Source organism: Cyanistes caeruleus, chromosome 1 (assembly GCF_971803275.1).
Source record: "Cyanistes caeruleus chromosome 1, bCyaCae1.hap1.1, whole genome shotgun sequence".
In the NCBI taxonomy this organism is placed as follows: Eukaryota; Metazoa; Chordata; class Aves; order Passeriformes; family Paridae; genus Cyanistes; species Cyanistes caeruleus.
This window is the reverse complement of record NC_141701.1, coordinates 65,724,179-65,742,879: the sequence shown is the minus strand read 5'-3', so window position 1 is coordinate 65,742,879 and position 18,701 is coordinate 65,724,179. Positions and strand designations below refer to the sequence as shown.

The following is an 18,701-nucleotide window of genomic DNA, read 5'->3' as shown; positions in this document are numbered from 1 at the left end:
ATTCAAAGTGACAACACTTCCAGTATTGTATTTCAGCTATCATATTTCAGTATTCAGTATTAGTCATTAGTTTGCATGCCAGGGCCTGGCTGGGGCCGAAAAGCAATGTATTTCAGCTGGTGTTACAGATGTGGTGGTTACAGTCCCACCAGCTTTTCAATTCCCCCAGCAGTTCCTGGGGGAGAGGACATGGGATCAGAGTTATTACAAGGCAAAGGCAATCTCCCTGAAAATCCAAATACATAGAGTGTAGAGCCAGGCCTGAGCCCTGCTAGGGAAGCCCTGGTTTCCAGCCTTATTAAGCACAGGAGGAAGATGTGCAGAGAGACGATCAAAAGATACCCTCAGCCAAGTTGTATCAATTAATTCTCCAGCACAGGGAAGAAACAATTCCATGCTGGACTTCAGATCAGTGTAATTTCTCCAATACCTATCGCTGTACTCAGTCTTCCCCTCCATCCCTCCCCCAAGGTGATGCAAGGATAGTGTTTATCACCTGTAATCAGATTACAGAAGTTTCTAAGTGTATGCTGGACTTGTACAAAGGTTTCAGACAACAAACACACTTCAGAACAGGGTGGAGAAAGTTTGCACATGCAGTTCAGTGGGTACCCCTGAGAACATGCTTCATTTGTATTAAGGTGTCACCTCCTTTAAGCAAGGCATTTTTTAAAAAAAAACGAACTTCCCTGTGTATATTTAGAACGCATTTAAAATGTGTTGACTTAGAACAACAGTGTTACATGCTCTTTGTTAAAAATTATGCAGCATTTCCTCATGAGGAACTCCTAGGTAAAGTAATTCAGTCATTTGGTGTATAAACACTCACATACCAGGGCCATCAAGTTCCTATACTAAGTTTGTGCCTATAAACTACCAGAGGATTCCTGTAGCAGCACAAATTTAAGATGTAGAATTGATTTTTGATAGAGCTTTCCCAGTATTTTAAATAAAAATTGCTGCTTAACCCAAACATTTTCCACCTTTGCTCTCTCTCCCTCCCCTCTCTACATGTAATCTGGTTTCAGCTGCAGTGTTTTGTGTTGCTTCAAATAAAAAATTGTAATCCTAACATCACAAGACTTCTATCTCTTGTTAAAAACAAACTATTGTGAGTTACAACAGTGCTAATTTTAGGGAAAAATCCCGCCAATGTATTTTTTAATATTTAAAGCAACTCTTTTATACTACCCTGTTCAGATAGATACCACCCATATCTACCTTTGTTCAGGTGGTATAAGTTGGACAGGTGAGAGCAGTACAGGGGTCAGAGAAGAAACAGGCAGGTATACTCCCTCTTCTTGACTGCATCCCAGCCCATTTGCTACAGGACGCCAACAATGTCTAGAGGAAGGAAGGACAGAGACACTGATCTCTTCTTACCTAGCTGTTTGCTCTGTGACTTGTCTGGTTCAGATTTCTGCAGACAGCAGGGAGGATGAGGGATGAACAAGTGAAAAGGGAGTGCAGGATGTGTGGGCTCCCTCTCCTGAGAAGCAGAATGACAAGTGCTTCCCTCGAGGCGACACACACAAACTGCAGAACACACAAGGCCCACAGGTTGTTCTTCACCAGTGTGCCTGAGGCTTTTTAACACTTACAGGACTAGTTGGGCCTTGTGCTGTCTTTTCTTGCAGTCTGTCAGGGAATGGATCCCTTGTTCAGTGCACCTTCAGCAACAAACCAAACATAGCACAGGATGAAGTGGAACACTGGCAACAAACCACATGGAAGCCAACAAGGTTATAAGACAAGAATGATACTGTATTATGAATGTAGGTGTGTAAATAATAAAGCACCATTGCCCCATTGCACACGTTAATGTGAGTATTCAAAAAAACCTCCTCCAGAGCGCTTTCAGAGAAGCAGCTAACCTAGATGTTTGTTCCAGTGGCTCCAACGAAGTTTCTCTTCCTTTCTTAAATAAAATGCTGCTGAAATAGAGGAAGACTAGTCTGGGCAAACTGAAGTCAGCCTCTGTGATTACACACCTCAGGCTTAACTCTGGAATTTTCACATCTCAGTGCACAATTGCTTTATTGTCTTCCCCTCTCTACAGATTGTAATGGAAACATCAATCCACCACAGCATTAGTAACTACAGGGGAAATCAGGTACAAGCATATCTACCACCCTCCCAAAAAGCTTTCAAAAATAAATGATGCATCATAACCAGATCAACAAGACTGACATTTTTTATTTGTACTTAGCACATACAGGAAAGATCAAAACAAATAATAAAAGATAGCATTTGTAAACAAATGTATTTCACAAAAAGTTATAAACTATCAAATTTGCTCTGAAAAAATTCATTATAGCCATTTATAAATGTGTATTTATCAAAATCAAGTTAAAAACTACTTCATTTTGAAAACATCCCAAATAAAGATCCATTCATTCCAACAACTTCAGAGGGACCACAGATGTAAGGCCTAACTAAAACAAATGCACGAGTGAAGATGGCACTGTGATTTTTGGTTTAAAGATAACAAAAAAGTCTGCAAGCAATCAAAATACCAGCCAGTCAAATTCAAAGTCCTATGTCTGTAAAATATACATTCAACTCACAAATGTTTTTAAACTTTAAAAAAATAGAGCTATTCCACTGGAATGTCCTCATTTCTTAATGTACTGATTAAATGTTGTGTTGTTGAACCCACTCAGAGAAAAGTTATCAGTAGGTAGTTTCATGTAATTATAAAGTTCACTTCCATAATCACATTAAAAATAAGACAACAGCAGCACCCTTTTAGCAAGGATTAATTTATAACATTCTTGCCTTTATAGCAGCATTTTGGGGAATGCTATCAATATAATCAGTAAGTTTAAAAAAAAAAAAAAAAAGATATACATACTCTGTGAAGTTTATTACAGTGTTCTTTCCCTATACTTGTTTTCAAAGTTAGGTAAGCACCTCTACTTTCTCCTGCAGAACACAAAAATTAGAAACAAATGAGATTCAAACCTATGACTGCCTCAGTAGGCTCCCTTTGTTGGTGTTCCACAAGCCAATTTGATTGCCAGTATGAATTTTTTTTTCCTCCCTCCAATCCCCTATTTGCATGCCAACTAAAAAACAAGATTCTCAAACTTCATCAATTATTTTGACTCAAAAGAAACAAGGTAATAAAAATAACTAAGGCACAAAAGTCTGATCTTCAACAGCAGGCAGAGGGTCACAGATATGAAACTAGGGTAGAATGAAAAACCCCAGAAATATTTCTGGTCTCAGGGCACTGAAAATTGTTACCAGAATTCAAAAAAGGTTTTTCAAGATTTTTTTTTTTTTTTTTTTTTTAACAAATATATGGAAAACACTTTTCCCAAGAATGTCCACAAACACGAAACAAGGATGGATGTACATACAAAGACACACACTTTATGCACAATACACTTTGAACATACTGCAGACAGACAAGGACCATGGAATGCAATGATGTCTGTAAGATGGCAGATGAAATGGAGATGGCTCTTTTTTCAGAGAGTCGTCATGAGTTTATCTTGGTACACCATGCTTTGGACTCCTCCTAAATTCTTCTGGTTCTGCTCCTGGATATACCGTAAATTGCTGTCCTCTCCACTTGTGGGGGGTTTCCAATAGGGCCTGTCATCATGATAGGGTGGCCTGTACCATTTGCACAGTTATTGGTTAGTGAGGAATGGAAGTCAACTTAGGAGCGCTACACAGTAACATGAGCTCATCCCGCAAGTGCTAAGCATGCACACGGAGCTACAGCATGGGAAGGAAAGGGGGACAGACCTATAGGTCTGAAGCTGCTGAAGCAACTGGAAATCTTTTAGCTAATCTCCAAAGGCTTTCAATCAGAGCTCAATCACTAAAAACCCTCTCTGTCTGCAATGTTACAGACAAGCATAGTGCATCAATGCTCCGGAATTCCAACGGGGAGGTGGGGACGGAGAAGGAGGCTACGGGAAAACTAAATTTGTACAACACACAAGTAAAATAAAACACCATGCAAAACGCTGAGCTCATGAAAGTACATCCTTCAAGTGCAAAGGGTTAAAAAAGGCAATCCTATTATGAATGAAAATCGCTCTTCTGTAGTTATTGCCATTCCTTTGGCACTGGTGCAGTTAATTAACTCTAAAGCAGCCTGTAATTTACAGAGTTGAATTTTCTTAAGAACACCCCCCAGTCTACAGTTAGCACAGGTAATTCTCTGAGACTTGCAAAAGTACTACAAGGAAAATATCTTTTTCCTTCCTTGCTCATTATTTATTGCTGCTTAGAGATACTAACTTCAACCATTCCTACAGTGTCCCCTGAATCGTTGCAGTGGAGTGGGGAATAAATAAAACAACAATTTTGAACACTATGTAGGAAACCACAACATTTAACATTACCTTATTACCAAATTGAAGTTGCAATTATTATATATACGGAAGAAATTCTTTTCTGTGAGGGTGGTGAGGCACTGAAACAGGTTGCACAGAGAAGCTGTGGATGCTCCATCCCTGGAAGTGTTCAAAGCCAGGTTGGATGGGCCTTTGGGCCACCTGGTCTAGTGGAAGGTGTCCCTGCCCATGGCAGGGGGTTGGAACCAGATGATCTTTAATTCTCTTCCAACCCAAGACATTCTATGATTCTGATAAGTTTTTTTTGAAGTAGCAGAAACACAGGCAAGGTTTAGATTTTAGCTTTTTTTAAAATATATTCTAAAGTTATATGATGACAGCTGTTAACTGGATTTTTTTTTTCAGAAGATTAAATATTAAGCTAACTGCAAACAATTTCACTGAAAGAATCGGCAAACAATTTTAGTGAAAGAACTTTACTAAGAAAATTAAGACACAATTCCAAAATTATGCAACAAAAGCTCGATATATGACACGTATTACACAGGTCATTGCATTTCAGTCCATGCTCATACCAGACTTTCATGCCCAGCATAAAGAATTCTATGCATCTCTAGTTGTGATCTCAAGTTCGTAGTCAAATGGCATAAGCTTGCTCAAATCAAGCTATCCAAGGCTGATAGCCTTAAATGTCCAATTTTTTCACTTTGAATCCAAGTTAGAGTAACTTGAAACTTCTACTTTAACCACACATTTAAATGCTTCTACCTGAATGGAACAAAAATTCTGAGCATCTTTTCTACCAAGCTTTTATGACTGAGCTTTTAAGTGTGGGTTGGGGTTTTTTTCAGCCTTACAAGCCTTGCTATAAAAAAGCCATTGTTCATATTTCACTGACCTTAGTCTTTGCCCAGGCAGTGGAGGGGCTGAAGGGGGAGGCTGTCTACACACACTACAATACATTATTGTGCTTATTTCAATATCACTCTGCTCCAGGGTGGACTATTTGGCTTTAAAATGTCACGGACTGGTATCCTAAGTGATGAAATCTTTAGAAAAATTTCAGCAAAACCTCAAATGATTTATGAAATCATTAGGCTCTCTTGACATCTACTCTTTCATAATGTGAAATTGTACATTTTAAAGTGCTCATAATAAACTGGATAAAGAAACCCTAAAATCAGGAAGACTCCTGAGCCTGAAATACAGGCAAAGTTCATGACACAGCTTCAAGTCTCCTGTTTCTAACACAAATTTAATATCTGCTTTGCTGCTGTGTCCTAGAAACTTCGAGATGACAATGCCTGTCTGCTTCTCTGCCTAGTATTTCTAATAACATACTTGCCTTTTTCCTGCATCCTCAGACTCTAACTCACACCAAATTATCTTTTCATTAATTTTAAGCTCAGCCTCATCCCTAGAGCCTGCCCACACTAGAACCAAAGTCTACCTATTGTGATGTAAGAATATAAATGCTAGATAAGGAGGAACAAAGATAAGGGTATTGGTATTTTTCAGTGAAGACAGTAGTTATTTGTCTAAAAAACTGAGTCATCTAAGAAGGTTACTTTTTATTAGGATAAAAAAGTTGCTGATTTTTATCATGTGCACATGTATAGGCACATATCCACCAGCAGATGCATGCCTTCACCATGCATTCCACAAAGTGGGTTTTAATTGGACTGAATTTCTTCCAAAATTTCTTTTCACTCAATGTCTCTCACCACTAGCTACAAACAAAAAAGTATGCGAGAAGATAACACAACAGCACATGCAGGAATATTTTTGTGAAACAGTTCTCAAAAACTCAATGCTATAAATTTACTCATTATCTGTGATAAATTGTTCCATGTATTTGTCATTTTTCCATATACATTTCTGGAAAAGATAAAAACAGTGCTCCACTGCAAGAATATAATTATTAATAACTTAATTTTACACTAAAAAATATTTCTTCTCTGGCTTAGGAAATTAAATGCAAACAAACTGATCAATTTGCAATTAAGCTACAGAGCAGCTCCCCATCCAACACACTCCCTACAGGAAATCACTAACATTCTATTTTGAATTAGAAATCAACTAGAAAAAAACCCACTTCATATTCCAAAGCAAGACTTAGGAGTTATTTAACACTGTCCCTATAGCCCATAGTTAAAACTTCTGTTGGCTTTTCATCTGCAGAGAACTGCCCAATACAGCCATCAAATCTTCACACCAGGTAACATAAAGAAAGGAATAACCATCTCTTTTTTACAAAGGGAAGATTGCTTACCTTACATTCACAGGTGTGTGTGGATGCCAGTGTGGCTGAGCAGGATGTATATTAGGATGATACGGTGGCTGCAAGTGGAAACATTGAACCTGGTTAATGAAACCATATAAAAGCTCCTTATTAACTTTTCCTGGGGTCATGAGAAATATGTTCCTGGTGAACCCTAGAAACCCTAATGCTTCAGACCTTCTCCCAGGTCACTGAGCACGTACATGAAGTCTCTTGGTGATGAGTCTGCTCATTAGGACACACTCACGGGAAAAGGCAAAGAAAATTGCTCTCCTGTTTGACAGACACCCTGGCACATCTAGTGCTTCTCATAGAAAGCACATCAAAAAAATGTCAACTTTGATCAAAGGTGGAGAATAAGAAAGGTTACTGTTATAAGAGCAGGCTTCAAAAGGTCACCTATCTTTGGTGACAGCACTTCCCTCTCATATCCACAAGATCTTGAAGAGAAACAGTAAAAGAAAATCCCTGGTGAGAGTTTTAATAAAAAGTGTTAAGACTAAGTTCTCATGCACATACAGAGATTGGAAGCTTGCTTTTTCTCAGTACCCACTGTCAGTAGCACAGATGAAAACCAGGTAATGTTTCCCTGGAGTGCATAAAAAAAGCCCCAACAAGCATTTGACAAGCAACTCTTTAAGCGTGATGAGGGAGTTAATTGCAACTTTGTAATTGTCACAATCATCCAGTGTGAAAGGCTGCTCTCTCACAGAGCAGTCTCCTGGGGCCCATCACATTCACAGTCCCAAAGGCTTTAACCTTCACAGAAAGGAAAGGGATGGGAAAAAAGATGGCTAATGGTGTGCATTCAGCTTGCAGAGCATCCAAGAACACAGGGGAAAAAAGAGAAAAGAGTCCCTCCACCTTCTCTTTAACCCCAATAGTTTAAAGGAATAAAACCCAAAGGTTTATTTCTGACATATCAGTGAATCTCACCCCAGAGTAAGGAAAGAGGAGCAAAACAGCTGTACAAATTATAAAGAGCAAAAATATTTACCACAAAATATGAAAATGCCAACATTTTCCTCTGTAACCGGTATGCTCTTACCTGGTAGTTATGGACTTCAGGAGTATTTTTAGCACTAAGAGAGAGGAAAAAAAATTGCTTTTATGTAATCAATACATCTATGCCACAATGTTTTTTAGTTCAGGGAAGTACTACAGAGAAATGAAATTAATATTCTTAAGGATATAATTATTTTGTTCAAAATATACACCATAGCAGTTAACATGTGAAAGAGGGGTGCAAAATTTTTTCTTTCTTTTCATTTAAAAATATGAACAAATTATGCTTGATAAACTGGCATAAGAGCAGTGAGCAAAAAGGAAGCATGTTTTAGTTTAGTCTGAATTAATACATAAAAATAATTTAAAAAAATAGATTAAACAATGGAAGCAGGCAGTCCCCAAGAAGAATCTGGGGATGCATAATGTGACATGGCAAAGAAATTCATCCCATACCAGACAATCTGTTTCTACAAATCCTAACACAGATATCTTCAGAATCCTTTCACCCAGGTACAGCAACTGAGAGGTAGAGAGAACTTAGGCAGTCACTTACCACAGTTGTGCTGCTTTCACAGGATTGTTTGCTTAAAAAGAAACAAACAAAACCTTAAGACAAGTGAAATATCAGCCATTTTGCAGCACTTGTTGGGCTGTTACACTATGGCTAAAGTGAATCCTCACACAGACATATTTGCACAGAAGTATCAGAATTTCAAGTGCAGCCCTGTGCTTTCTAGCAATACTGTGTGACACATCAAAGTATGAGGTAGACACAAATCTCTCTCTGGTCCTGCAAGAGTGAAAGCCCTGTAGAGATTACAGCAGACAAGAATATTCTTCCCAAATGTCACAAAAGGACTTTTGGCAGAGTATGTTCTGCACAACACTTTGTTTTCTCACCTTATTGTAGTATCATACCAATACCATCAAGTCCCTTGGAAATCAGAAACTATCCCTTGCTGAAATTTTCACTATCTTACAGAAACCAGAGTATTCACAAGTATTGGCCTGTGTCTTATTACAGGGAACAACAGTAGCCAAAATAGCCCATTAGTTGTAATCTTGAGCTACAAGGTCTTGGCCTGTGCGTTGGACAGGCTGGAAAGAATGGTGAAGGTGGCAGCTGAGTAACTGGGATGTACCATCCCTTTTTCATGACTGTGTGTGTTTCAAGAGAACTGAAAAACTCCTGAGAGATAAACTGAAAGTCCAGCTGACTGCCGAATGCAGGAAGTTAATGACACACTGCAGAGGTCTCAAAAGCCACAGAGCTAGGAGAGAATCCAACCCTTGTGGGCTGTGCTTAGGTACACATCTTAATGGCCAAAAGAGGAATGAAAGGTAATAACCTACAGGGAGATTTTGCATTAACTTAACAAACATGCTGTTGTGCTCTCTAGGGGAGATCACTTGGGTGTGAAAAGTTCTGACTGGCTGCAATGGACAGAGAACATAATTAAGCATAAGCCACACTTTTTCTCTTCTCCCTCTACCTCACAGACATAAGTAGAGAAGCATGGAGACTCAATGAAAAACCTGCAGGTCTGTCAGCTCCTGTTATGGCAAGAACAAAACTTACAGAATTCATTCTTCCACTGATAAAATAACCCACACTATATAGTTCACTCTCATGTCTCACATAACCAGCACCTCACAGATCATTAAATTTGCATTTCAGTTAAACAAACTCCTTCCATGTATTAAGGAAGGAAGCAGGGGAAAGAGTTACAGCCTCTAGAAAGCATGCATGCTTGTTACCCTTTCTGCCCCCACTGTAAATGAGACATAAAAGTGTCCCCAAAATACCGCAAGGGCTGCTCATGGAACTGTGGTTTATATTCTGGGAATGCAAAGGAGTGTAAAGACATTCTAAGGGAATGTCATCTCACCCTGCTCTGTACAGCAGCCTTGCTCCATACGGCAACTATACCTGCAGGCTCAACTAAAAACAGAATTTGGAGAGGGTTATCTTGCAGTGCTCCTTCCTAGGTTTTTCTACATGGAACAAAAAGCTCAAGTTTTAAGGACAAACTACAAAGCCACAAGGGAATCAATTCCTTGTCATTCCATTTAAATTCAGTACATCTCAATTCCCAGGGCAAGCTAGTTAAGGTCACAGTCTGGATAGGTGAAAAACATGTCATTTCAGTCAGGAAAGCCACAACAACTCCGGAACGAGACTGCTCAATAGCCCTAAAATTGTCTGGGTAGATAAGCAAGTCAGTAAGGCTTTTGGATACTGCTCCACCCCACGTGACACAAGCAATTCTTCAAAAAAACATTACAGGCTTTTCCTTAGTGGGTTTTCTGCAACTTTTCTTTCCTCCTCAATAGAGCAACAAAAGAAACCATAGGTACCTCCTCCATAGATGGGGGTGGAAGAATTAACTGTAGGCAAAGATTAAAAACAGAAGATGGAAACAATGAACTCTGGCCAATAAAACCCCATGTACGTTCTGATTTTTTAGGTGATCTGACATATTTTTTCTTCTCATAATGTGGCACAGATGTCACGATTGTAATGCGACATTTATGGGATTTAAAGGGGCACCTGCATGACCAATTCAGTGAACAGATGTATAGAAAACGCTTACCCTTATAAGTGGAATGCCTCCGAGAAGGGTATCTCTTGCTGGGCCTTCTTTCAAATGTACTAGTTCTGCGTAATCTTGTCCCGTGTGTTGCTTGATATTCTGTCCTCCCACTTAAAATACAGAAATAAACAAAGTAAGCTACTGCCTTCTGCGGGAAGCTGCACCTGCTGCTTTGTATACAGAGAAATACATTGCTGTTACTTCACTAAATACCTGAATCTGAAGCGTGATCCCAGCCTTATGAAGTCGGATCTACTAGATTTACTATTTGCTGGGGCTCGCAATCTGAAGAAAGCGTGGTGCTCCACCGCACATTTCCACAAGTGCTTGCACGTTTTGGCACTGTCTAACCGGAAAACAAATGTGTGCTCTTGCTCTCTGCCCTAAATGCAGAAACAAAAGCTTTGGGAGTTGGCATGCATGATATTAGTTATTGTCCTTGGTAGGAGAAACACAGCCTGGGCCAACAGTGTGCTGAGCCTCCCTTGTGTTCTTACCAGCCTGAGCACACACCACACTTTGTTGGATCAGGCCCAAGTAAGGGAAAGAAGTTACCTGTTCATCATCTTCTACAACCACGAGCGTTAGTTTGCTCTTTTTAAAGTCCATTTTTGTGATTTTAGGCCTAAACACAAGAATCAAAAAGAATATAATTACAAGAATAGTAAAATAATTTTATTTCAACAACTACTTTACATTTGAGTGTGGTACTTCTAACCAGGTCAATCTACCTTCAGATTTTAAACTTTGTAGATCCAATTAAAAATTACAAATAACAATCATGATCCCATTATGCAAGGGAGAAAGATTTCAGCATTTTAACAAAAAGGAATATAACACAAAAGAGGATTACCAAAAGAATAAGCCTATTTTGTTGGCTCCTTCAAAGATCAATATGCCTGTTGGTGTCAGTCCAAGAGCATATTCACAACCATCTCTTCCCTGCAAGCAAGTACAGAATAAATAATCTGCCATGAGCAGCGTAAATCTCAATACAGTAGTACTGCAAAATCCGTAGGTCTTAAACTAAACAAGAAGGATGTCATATTTTTTTAACATTACAGAGCAGAAGAATATGCATCTGTAGTGAGTGCAAAGTGGCATATTTTGGCAATAGGAGGCTGCAGGGTGCCCTTTGAGGGAGGAGGCCATGTGCTGCTCAAAGTGGCTCTGAGATCCGTGGAGATGGACCCACACCAACACCGTATCCAGGGGAGCTCACACCTCACCTCACCTGTTCAAGAGCAGGCAGCTCCTGCCAGGGCAAGGAGACGCAACAGGAAGAAACGGAGGGACACAGGAAAAGGCATGTGGAAAGGGATACTGTGGGAGCACAGGGAAGCACCCTTGGGAGGAGTGCTGCAGGTGGGAATGACTGCTGAGGGCCCATGGGACAACCCAGACTATAGCAAGGACACTCCTCAGGGACTGACCCACAGGGATAGGGCAGGGACCTCACACTGATAAAATAAAACATCACATGGATCTTACCTTAACTACATGCATATCTACACCATACATTTCTAGCCATTTAGCTTTGTTCAAGTAGCACAATTCAGCCTGCGCCGGGCTCTTTCCCCTATGAACATAAAATTCACACTTCAAGGTATGAATTTTTTATCTGCTTTAAATGCTTTCAAATTCATTCCCTAAAACCCTTTTCTTTGTGTCCTCCATCTTAATGACACTAAACGATATTTCAAGCTTATGTTTTTACACTCTTCCCTCCAAATGAAAATATAACAGAAGACTGAAAATGCAAAAAGGTCTAAAATTGCCAACAAGGATGCAAGTTCAGATAACAAAGCATCACTGAAATGTACCATATTTATTAACAAAAGACAGAAAAATGAATTTGTAGCCACCCTGAACTCAAAAGTTTTCTTTGAATGAAAGAGAGAAAGATATTTATTTCCAACATAAACAGGATAAAGACCTAGCTCCTTAAATTATTACAAAATAATCTAAAGAAAAAACAGTAACAAACCCACTACCTTCCTAAAAAATCACCCCAGCAACCTTACCTAAATTACTGCTTGACATTTCTAGGGAAGGGAGTGCTCAAAGCCTTTTTACAATACGTCTCTACTGACAAACATAATCCCCATTTCATGCCTGTTGAAAGGATTTGACTTTGGAAGAGAAGAAAACCTGTTGCTAAAGACCCCACTCCCCCACAGGTACTCTACCTGCACTCCTTCCATTTCTGAAAAATGTCAAATTCCATTGCTTCAGTCTGGTTTGGTGCAAACCTGAATTCAGACACGAGCTCTGGTGTGTGCTCGGGATGCTCACACTCTCCCAACTCAGCTGAAATCAATCAATTGAGAAATTAAAATAATAAAGACCTTGGGATGACCAGAAACATTTAATTCCGCTCTCCCTACAAAGACAAGGATAGTTTTCAAGTTCCTAGGCATGTTGCAGAATGTACTTGTGTCAATGCTTTGAGTCAACACCCCATCCCCCCACTGCTGGCCCCAGGAAATTCAAACCAGATTTTACAGCAGAAGTCAGATAAATGCATTTGCAGGAGCAGTGAAAGGTTGTGGTACAGAATTCTGACATTCGGGGATGTTATGACTGAACCAGCTCAACTAAAGCTGCTTCTCTGGATTTTAAAGCACTTATAGGAAATAAAATTTCTATTTAAAACGATCATCAATGCATCTTCTGTTCTAGAACAGGTAACTCTGAAACTTCCTCTCATTGCATACTTTGCATTCCCTAACACTTCCTATTCTATTGCATGCTTTGTTTTTTGTCCTGGTTTAGGACAATTTTAGGAGTTATGATTCTGTTCATGTCAAAACACGAAGGGAATACCTTGTCTCATGAAACCAGTGATAAAGCTGTGCGGTCTTTTAAATCACAGTGGTGGTGTAATATCAAGTATTTTTTAAGGAAAAAAATGCTGAAACATTAACATAATTAAGGTGTCATTTTCTACTTATATGCTTAGGCTCTGGTGTTTTCTTTTCTAGGAGCAGAGCACTTTCCAACTCCACAGAGCTCAGCAGGAGCTGAGACTGACACCCTTACCTGCCTTGTGTCTGTGACAGCTTTTCTCCTGGAGCCTCTCAGCTGTACTGAGAGGCTGCAGCGTCACTGCCTCAGGACTGTGTGGCAAACATCAGTGGAAAATACACTCTTCAGCAACACCATGTGTCACTTGATATATGATGTGATTCCCAAACAGGCCTTTGTCAGTCAGCATTTCTTAACTGTTTACTACTCTTAACTTCTACTACCAAAATAAAACTATAAATGAAAAAGCATAGAGGGAAATAAACTCCCTTGAAGAAAACAGTTTTATTCCTTCAGGGGGCTTTTACACTTAACAACTGCAAAAATTTTTTTCACAGCCAGACTCCAAAAATACCTAACAGAATCCATCAGTAGATCGGAAGTTACATTCAAAATCCAATCTGTTGGCTGATAACACCTACTAGGTGGTTTTGAAAACTTGTGCTTTGCTGAAACATTTAGCAGTCCTAAGGATATTAAACAGATTGAGTTCACTGGTCTTCATTTTTAATTACTGTCTCACACACATTTTTTCCCTCTGAACAGTAATCTTCCATTGTGAGTTACAGTATTCTCATCTCTGTTAAAGAAAAGGACATACAGATATCTCAGCTCTGTGGCTGTTTCATCAAAGCTGGAAGCCTATTTAACACAAATATTATTAAGAATTACTGGCAGCCTAGTCTCCAGTACACAAGAGAGAGCTACAGCAAACATACTAGCAAGGAGGACATCGAGGGGAGAGAAAAAGGTAAAGATCTGAAGTTTGATCCATTGCCAATCATCTAGGAAAAACATAGGAGATTTCTCTATTTCCTAACTGAGAGAGACGGGGGAACGAAGGCTGACTGTGCTGCAAAGAGGATGTGTAGGGATGAGAAGAATCATCAGCTTGTAGGACAGATGACACAGAGAAGCTCAGGCAGCAATATTAGGTAGGAGAAAAATATCATCCTTGTTTCTCCACAGCTGCACTCACTCTTTATTCACTTTCAGGTGAACAAACTATGTTATCTTTTTGATCTCTGTTAATAGGTCTCCAGCATAAGAGTCAGTAAGAGACTGCCAGCTCCCTGCACAGGGCTGGAGGGCAGAGGAAGAAGGGGCTGCCACAGACTCTATGAGGATGCTGTCGCTGCTGGGCTGGAACTGCACTTCCTGAGTGGCTCAGCACCACTAATAATTTTGCAACATAAGGTCATGGCAGAGGACCCGTCTCCTCATTTGTGTCTTCATGACATGCTTTGGCATGCATCTTCTCTGCCCTTTTTGGGGGGAGGTGGAAGGTGGGGCAGGCACATGTACCTAGCACATGTATATACATTATCTGTGTTCTTCAAAAAATAACTGGGGGAACATTTTCAAAAGGATGTTTCCTAGAAAGTTTTTGGAAATTCCAAAAATGTATTTATTTTTAAATATATGTCTGACTCTTTTATACAGAGGGATGAAAAAGTTTCCAGCACCCCATGAAGATGTCTTATGATTAGAACTGAAAATTGGACATATGAGAAAACATTTTCCTTTTCAATTTAATTAGCAGCTTCAAAAGTTTATCTGGTTAAACACTAAGACCATGCACCACTAATGAGGTAGTTAAAAACTAACTGAAACAGTGAGAACTCTAGTTCCATAGGTTCTGCAGATAATCCCTGGAAGTGAAGAATAATATTATGTATCTGCTTCATATATTATTCCATACTACAAACCAGTGTTACTTGCTACAGAATCTCCTTCATGGGACTGGCAACAAATCAATACTTTATGTCTGAAGGATGATTCACAAAAAAAAACCAACCCTGGAAACTGCTATTTGAAACCAAGAATTACTGTAACAGAAAATTTCCTTGATCCAAAAAAAAAAAATAAAAAAAAAAAAAAAAAAAAAAAAAATTTAAAGCTTCTCTGTGAAAATACTTTTTCTTCAGTGGGCTCAGACTACTAATGCCTAAATAGCAATTCATAGCTTTTTTCCTCACTCTTAGGAAAGGCACACTAAGGAGCAAGCCTGCATTTTACAGAGAAAATGTAACCCACTGAGGAGGGAATAATTGACATTTCTTTATACTTTTCTGCCTATTTAGGTCAATAAAATGTCAATAAAATGTAGCAAACTTTACACCAAAAATGCTTATTATTATGTATGTCAGCAAAGAGAATTAGTTGCAACAATGGAATCATTTTGGACAAGCTTATTGTAATGATGTCAAAATAGTGGAAAACTGAAACTGGAAAAAAAAAAAAAAGGCAAGAAAGTATAAAAGCGTGTTCCGCAGACAGCAGCAAAGAGTGTTAGCTTTGGAAGATAGCTGGACACATCATAAACATGATGGATAGTTATTGTATTGCATTTACACAGTAATCACAGGTGTCAGTACTACCCAAAATATTGAGGCATCAGCCTATTATTCTTTGCTTGGTCCTCCTTGCTTGGACCAGATGTGAGGTTACCGCAGCTTTTATCTGTGGAAACGTAAGCAACAGATCAAACTGGGGCTCTGCATTTCCTCCACCTCAAAAACACAAACAGTCTGCCTTCAGCAGTTCTTTGCACATCTGACAAATCAGCTGTGCCAACTGGTACAGTAAAACTGCCTTAAGATTTACACCTATTGCTGCTTGGAGCTGAATTCCCAGTTTTGCCTGTCAAGTCCATCTAGAACTACTGAGTTAATTCCACTGCTGTATTAAACCAAGCGACTCTGTCTAAGCTCTCTGTGTGGCACAGCCCAACCACCAGTGAAACAGGAAGAGAGTTTTTAATTTCAATTAATTTTGCTGCTGATATGCTTAGATTGGTCCAGATCACTGCACTTTCTTTTATGCAAAAATGAACTTGATTTGAGCTTCAGTACAAAAATTTTCTCCCCATCTGCAAAACAAATGGCTCAAAATGGAACAAATATTTATATTAACATGCTTGCAGCAACACAAAAACCACATTGTCCTACAATAATATAATGAAACTCAGTGTACTGGAATTGCTTTTACGTAGTGAAATCTTTGCTCCTGCCACAGAAGTGATATTAGTTCTTAGCATCCCATGTAATTCTCTCCTCTCCAGTACCTGCCACTCCCTCCCTCCTGTCCTGTAACCATCTCCTGAGTCACCCACTGTGGAGGCTTCCTCTCCCAGGCACTCTTCAAGCAGCAGGAAGCCCAAATTCACAGGCACCCACATCCCACAAAAATGTGTGAAGGGCCAGCTGGCTCTTCAGGCTCAAGTGGTAACACTTGTGCATGCACCACAGCTTCTCCCTCAGCAGGGAGCTATTTTGGGTCTTTCTTCCCATATCAGCCCTGGGTTTCCATGAAACTTTTGCCTAGCCAAGGTTTAGAGTCTCCCTCCCCATACCAAGTGTGCTGATATTGGCTAATACAGTTCAGAAGTTATGAATGGAGGCAAGCCAAGAAAGTGATCTCCCTAAAATTCTTCTTCCCAAGTAAAAGAATGGCATTTATACGATCAGTGAGAATGCACTAGTAACAAAGGAAAAGAAACCATTAGATGAGATTTTTAATGAATTAGGACAAACCACTTTCAAAAGATTGCATACCTTGAAGACACAGAGCTGCTAGTTCAACAGCAGTTTCGTAAGGGCATTTCAGTCTTAAAAACAAAACAAAAAACCAAAACTATAAAAAACATCTCTCTTGTCAGTGAATTCCTCTAGCAGTAAAGCTAAAAAGAAGCTTGATACAAAACCCAAAAACATTAACTTCCACAAACTACTAATTCTATGAAACATCTACAATTACTTTTTACTTGTATATGATTATTTCCTAGGTTGGTACCTTCTGATTAGCATTAAACATGTTACACTTCACCATAAAACAAGTTTGAACCAACAGAGAAAATGCTAAATCAACTAAGGAACCATTTTTGCTTTAACACTGCATTTTAGAATATATGAGTTTGAGGATTTTTGTTTCTGTAATTAAAAAAAAAGTAGTGCAGGTGTGAATGAATATTGGTCGGGGTAAGACAAAAAAAGCACAAAATATTTTTGCAGCATTGACCTGAGCAAAAAGTGTTGCACTTCAACTTTCTCATACTCTATTTCACCCACCATACTGAAAAAATGTGGTAAGCCCAAATTACATTTTCAAATCATAAAACCCAGAACAGTTTTTGCTCTCTTTAAACATTTCCACCACCTGATCAATCCATCAAAATCTTTACCCACTCTATTTGTCAGTAATATCGTCATGATGCACACAAAGTCCCATGTGTCTGTATTCTAAAGAAAATCAAAATGCACCAGGAGATTAACTATTATAAATTCTTTAAATTACAGCTTCAAGTGTAAAAAGGTACTTACTTCCCTGAAAGAATGTCTTGCCGGAGCTGTAATACAAACAGGTACCTGACAAATAGAAATTCAGAAGGTCAAAAGTAATTACAGTGGCATCCTTCTAGTTCCATTGGCTGGAAGAATACCCCAACCCACTGCGTAGTAACAGCAATTTGAGAAACTTGGTCTTTACAAAAAAGGCCCCTTGGGATCACACAGATACACCCTGCAAGTTCAAAGCTCCCACAGCTTTCACTAAAATCAAAGAAAAGCACATTTTTTGTCCACTAGTTGTGTTCAGGACAATGTCCAGAGTCTTCCTATTTAGGATGTGCTCTATCTGAGCATACACCACAGCAACCTAAATGTTACTAACACTCCAGTGTTCTCCTAAACTTGGGTCTTACCTAATTCAGGCAGGAATTGAACTACAGTATCTAAAAATGAAACACAGATAAAGGCATGTAGGCTTCAGGGCTGCTTTTTCAAACACAAATGCAGAACATAGAAAAAGTCCAAATTGGGGAAAAGGAAAGGTTCATACCAAAATATCACTTAAAAATAGCAGAGAAGTTCTGAATAAAAGAATTCCATAGAGCTCACACATTTATTTAATAAGCCAAGTAGGAATTTACAGCCTTCAAACTGCTGAGATATTTTGAGCTGTGGCTTTGCTAACCCTCAGTTCTAGGCATGCTTCACTGACACCACTCAGAGGGGGGCTCTGAGGCAAGCACAAGTGCCCTGGGTCATGCAAGGGGTGTGTAGAGCACAGGAAGGCACAGGCAGGCTCTGCACTGCTCTGGACACTGTGGAGTGAGGCTTGCAAATATGAGTGATCCAAGAGAAGAAAGCATAAAGCACTCCTGCGAGCCCACTAAATGCAAGCATAAACCTTTTCCACCTTCACAAATCACAGAAAGACAAAAGTGATTTTGTTTCTCAACACATAGGACGTGCAGGGAACGCTGTGAAGGACAAACAGTTGGAATCAGACACGGAAACAGAAATGAAAAGGAAGATTAGGATTTCTCATGATAACACTAGAGCAGAATTTAATTTATCCATGTTATCTCTTTGTTACATCTCCGATTCACACACTTGGCTGATACTTGCCAATCAAATCTGGGTATTTGCACGTGTAGGTTAAGGGTAGACAAGCATACTCCCTGTTCTTATT

The 18,701-nt window shown here is 39.3% G+C and overlaps 1 protein-coding gene across 5 annotated transcripts in view; it reads right to left on the bottom strand.

The window, feature by feature from the left end:
- The window catches only part of EPB41L4B (erythrocyte membrane protein band 4.1 like 4B), a 167,753-nt gene that overhangs the window by 83,514 nt on the left and 65,538 nt on the right, over window positions 1-18,701 (bottom strand). For 3 of the 5 annotated variants that reach the window (XM_086896711.1, XM_086896717.1, XM_086896732.1), the window contains exons 5-16: window positions 17,549-17,593; window positions 16,784-16,836; window positions 12,389-12,509; window positions 11,691-11,778; window positions 11,053-11,141; window positions 10,755-10,824; window positions 10,413-10,582; window positions 10,200-10,309; window positions 8,159-8,189; window positions 7,646-7,679; window positions 6,589-6,656; window positions 4,365-4,475 (exon numbers count right to left, since the gene is read on the bottom strand). In XM_086896711.1, coding sequence (XP_086752837.1) covers window positions 4,365-4,475; window positions 6,589-6,656; window positions 7,646-7,679; window positions 8,159-8,189; window positions 10,200-10,309; window positions 10,413-10,582; window positions 10,755-10,824; window positions 11,053-11,141; window positions 11,691-11,778; window positions 12,389-12,509; window positions 16,784-16,836; window positions 17,549-17,593 — 990 coding nt within the window. Of the gene's footprint in view, window positions 1-2,176; window positions 3,625-4,364; window positions 4,476-6,588; window positions 6,657-7,645; window positions 7,680-8,158; window positions 8,190-10,199; window positions 10,310-10,412; window positions 10,583-10,754; window positions 10,825-11,052; window positions 11,142-11,690; window positions 11,779-12,388; window positions 12,510-16,783; window positions 16,837-17,548; window positions 17,594-18,701 lie in introns of those variants that run through there. The other 2 variants (XM_086896739.1, XM_086896727.1) reach the window with 2 other exon arrangements.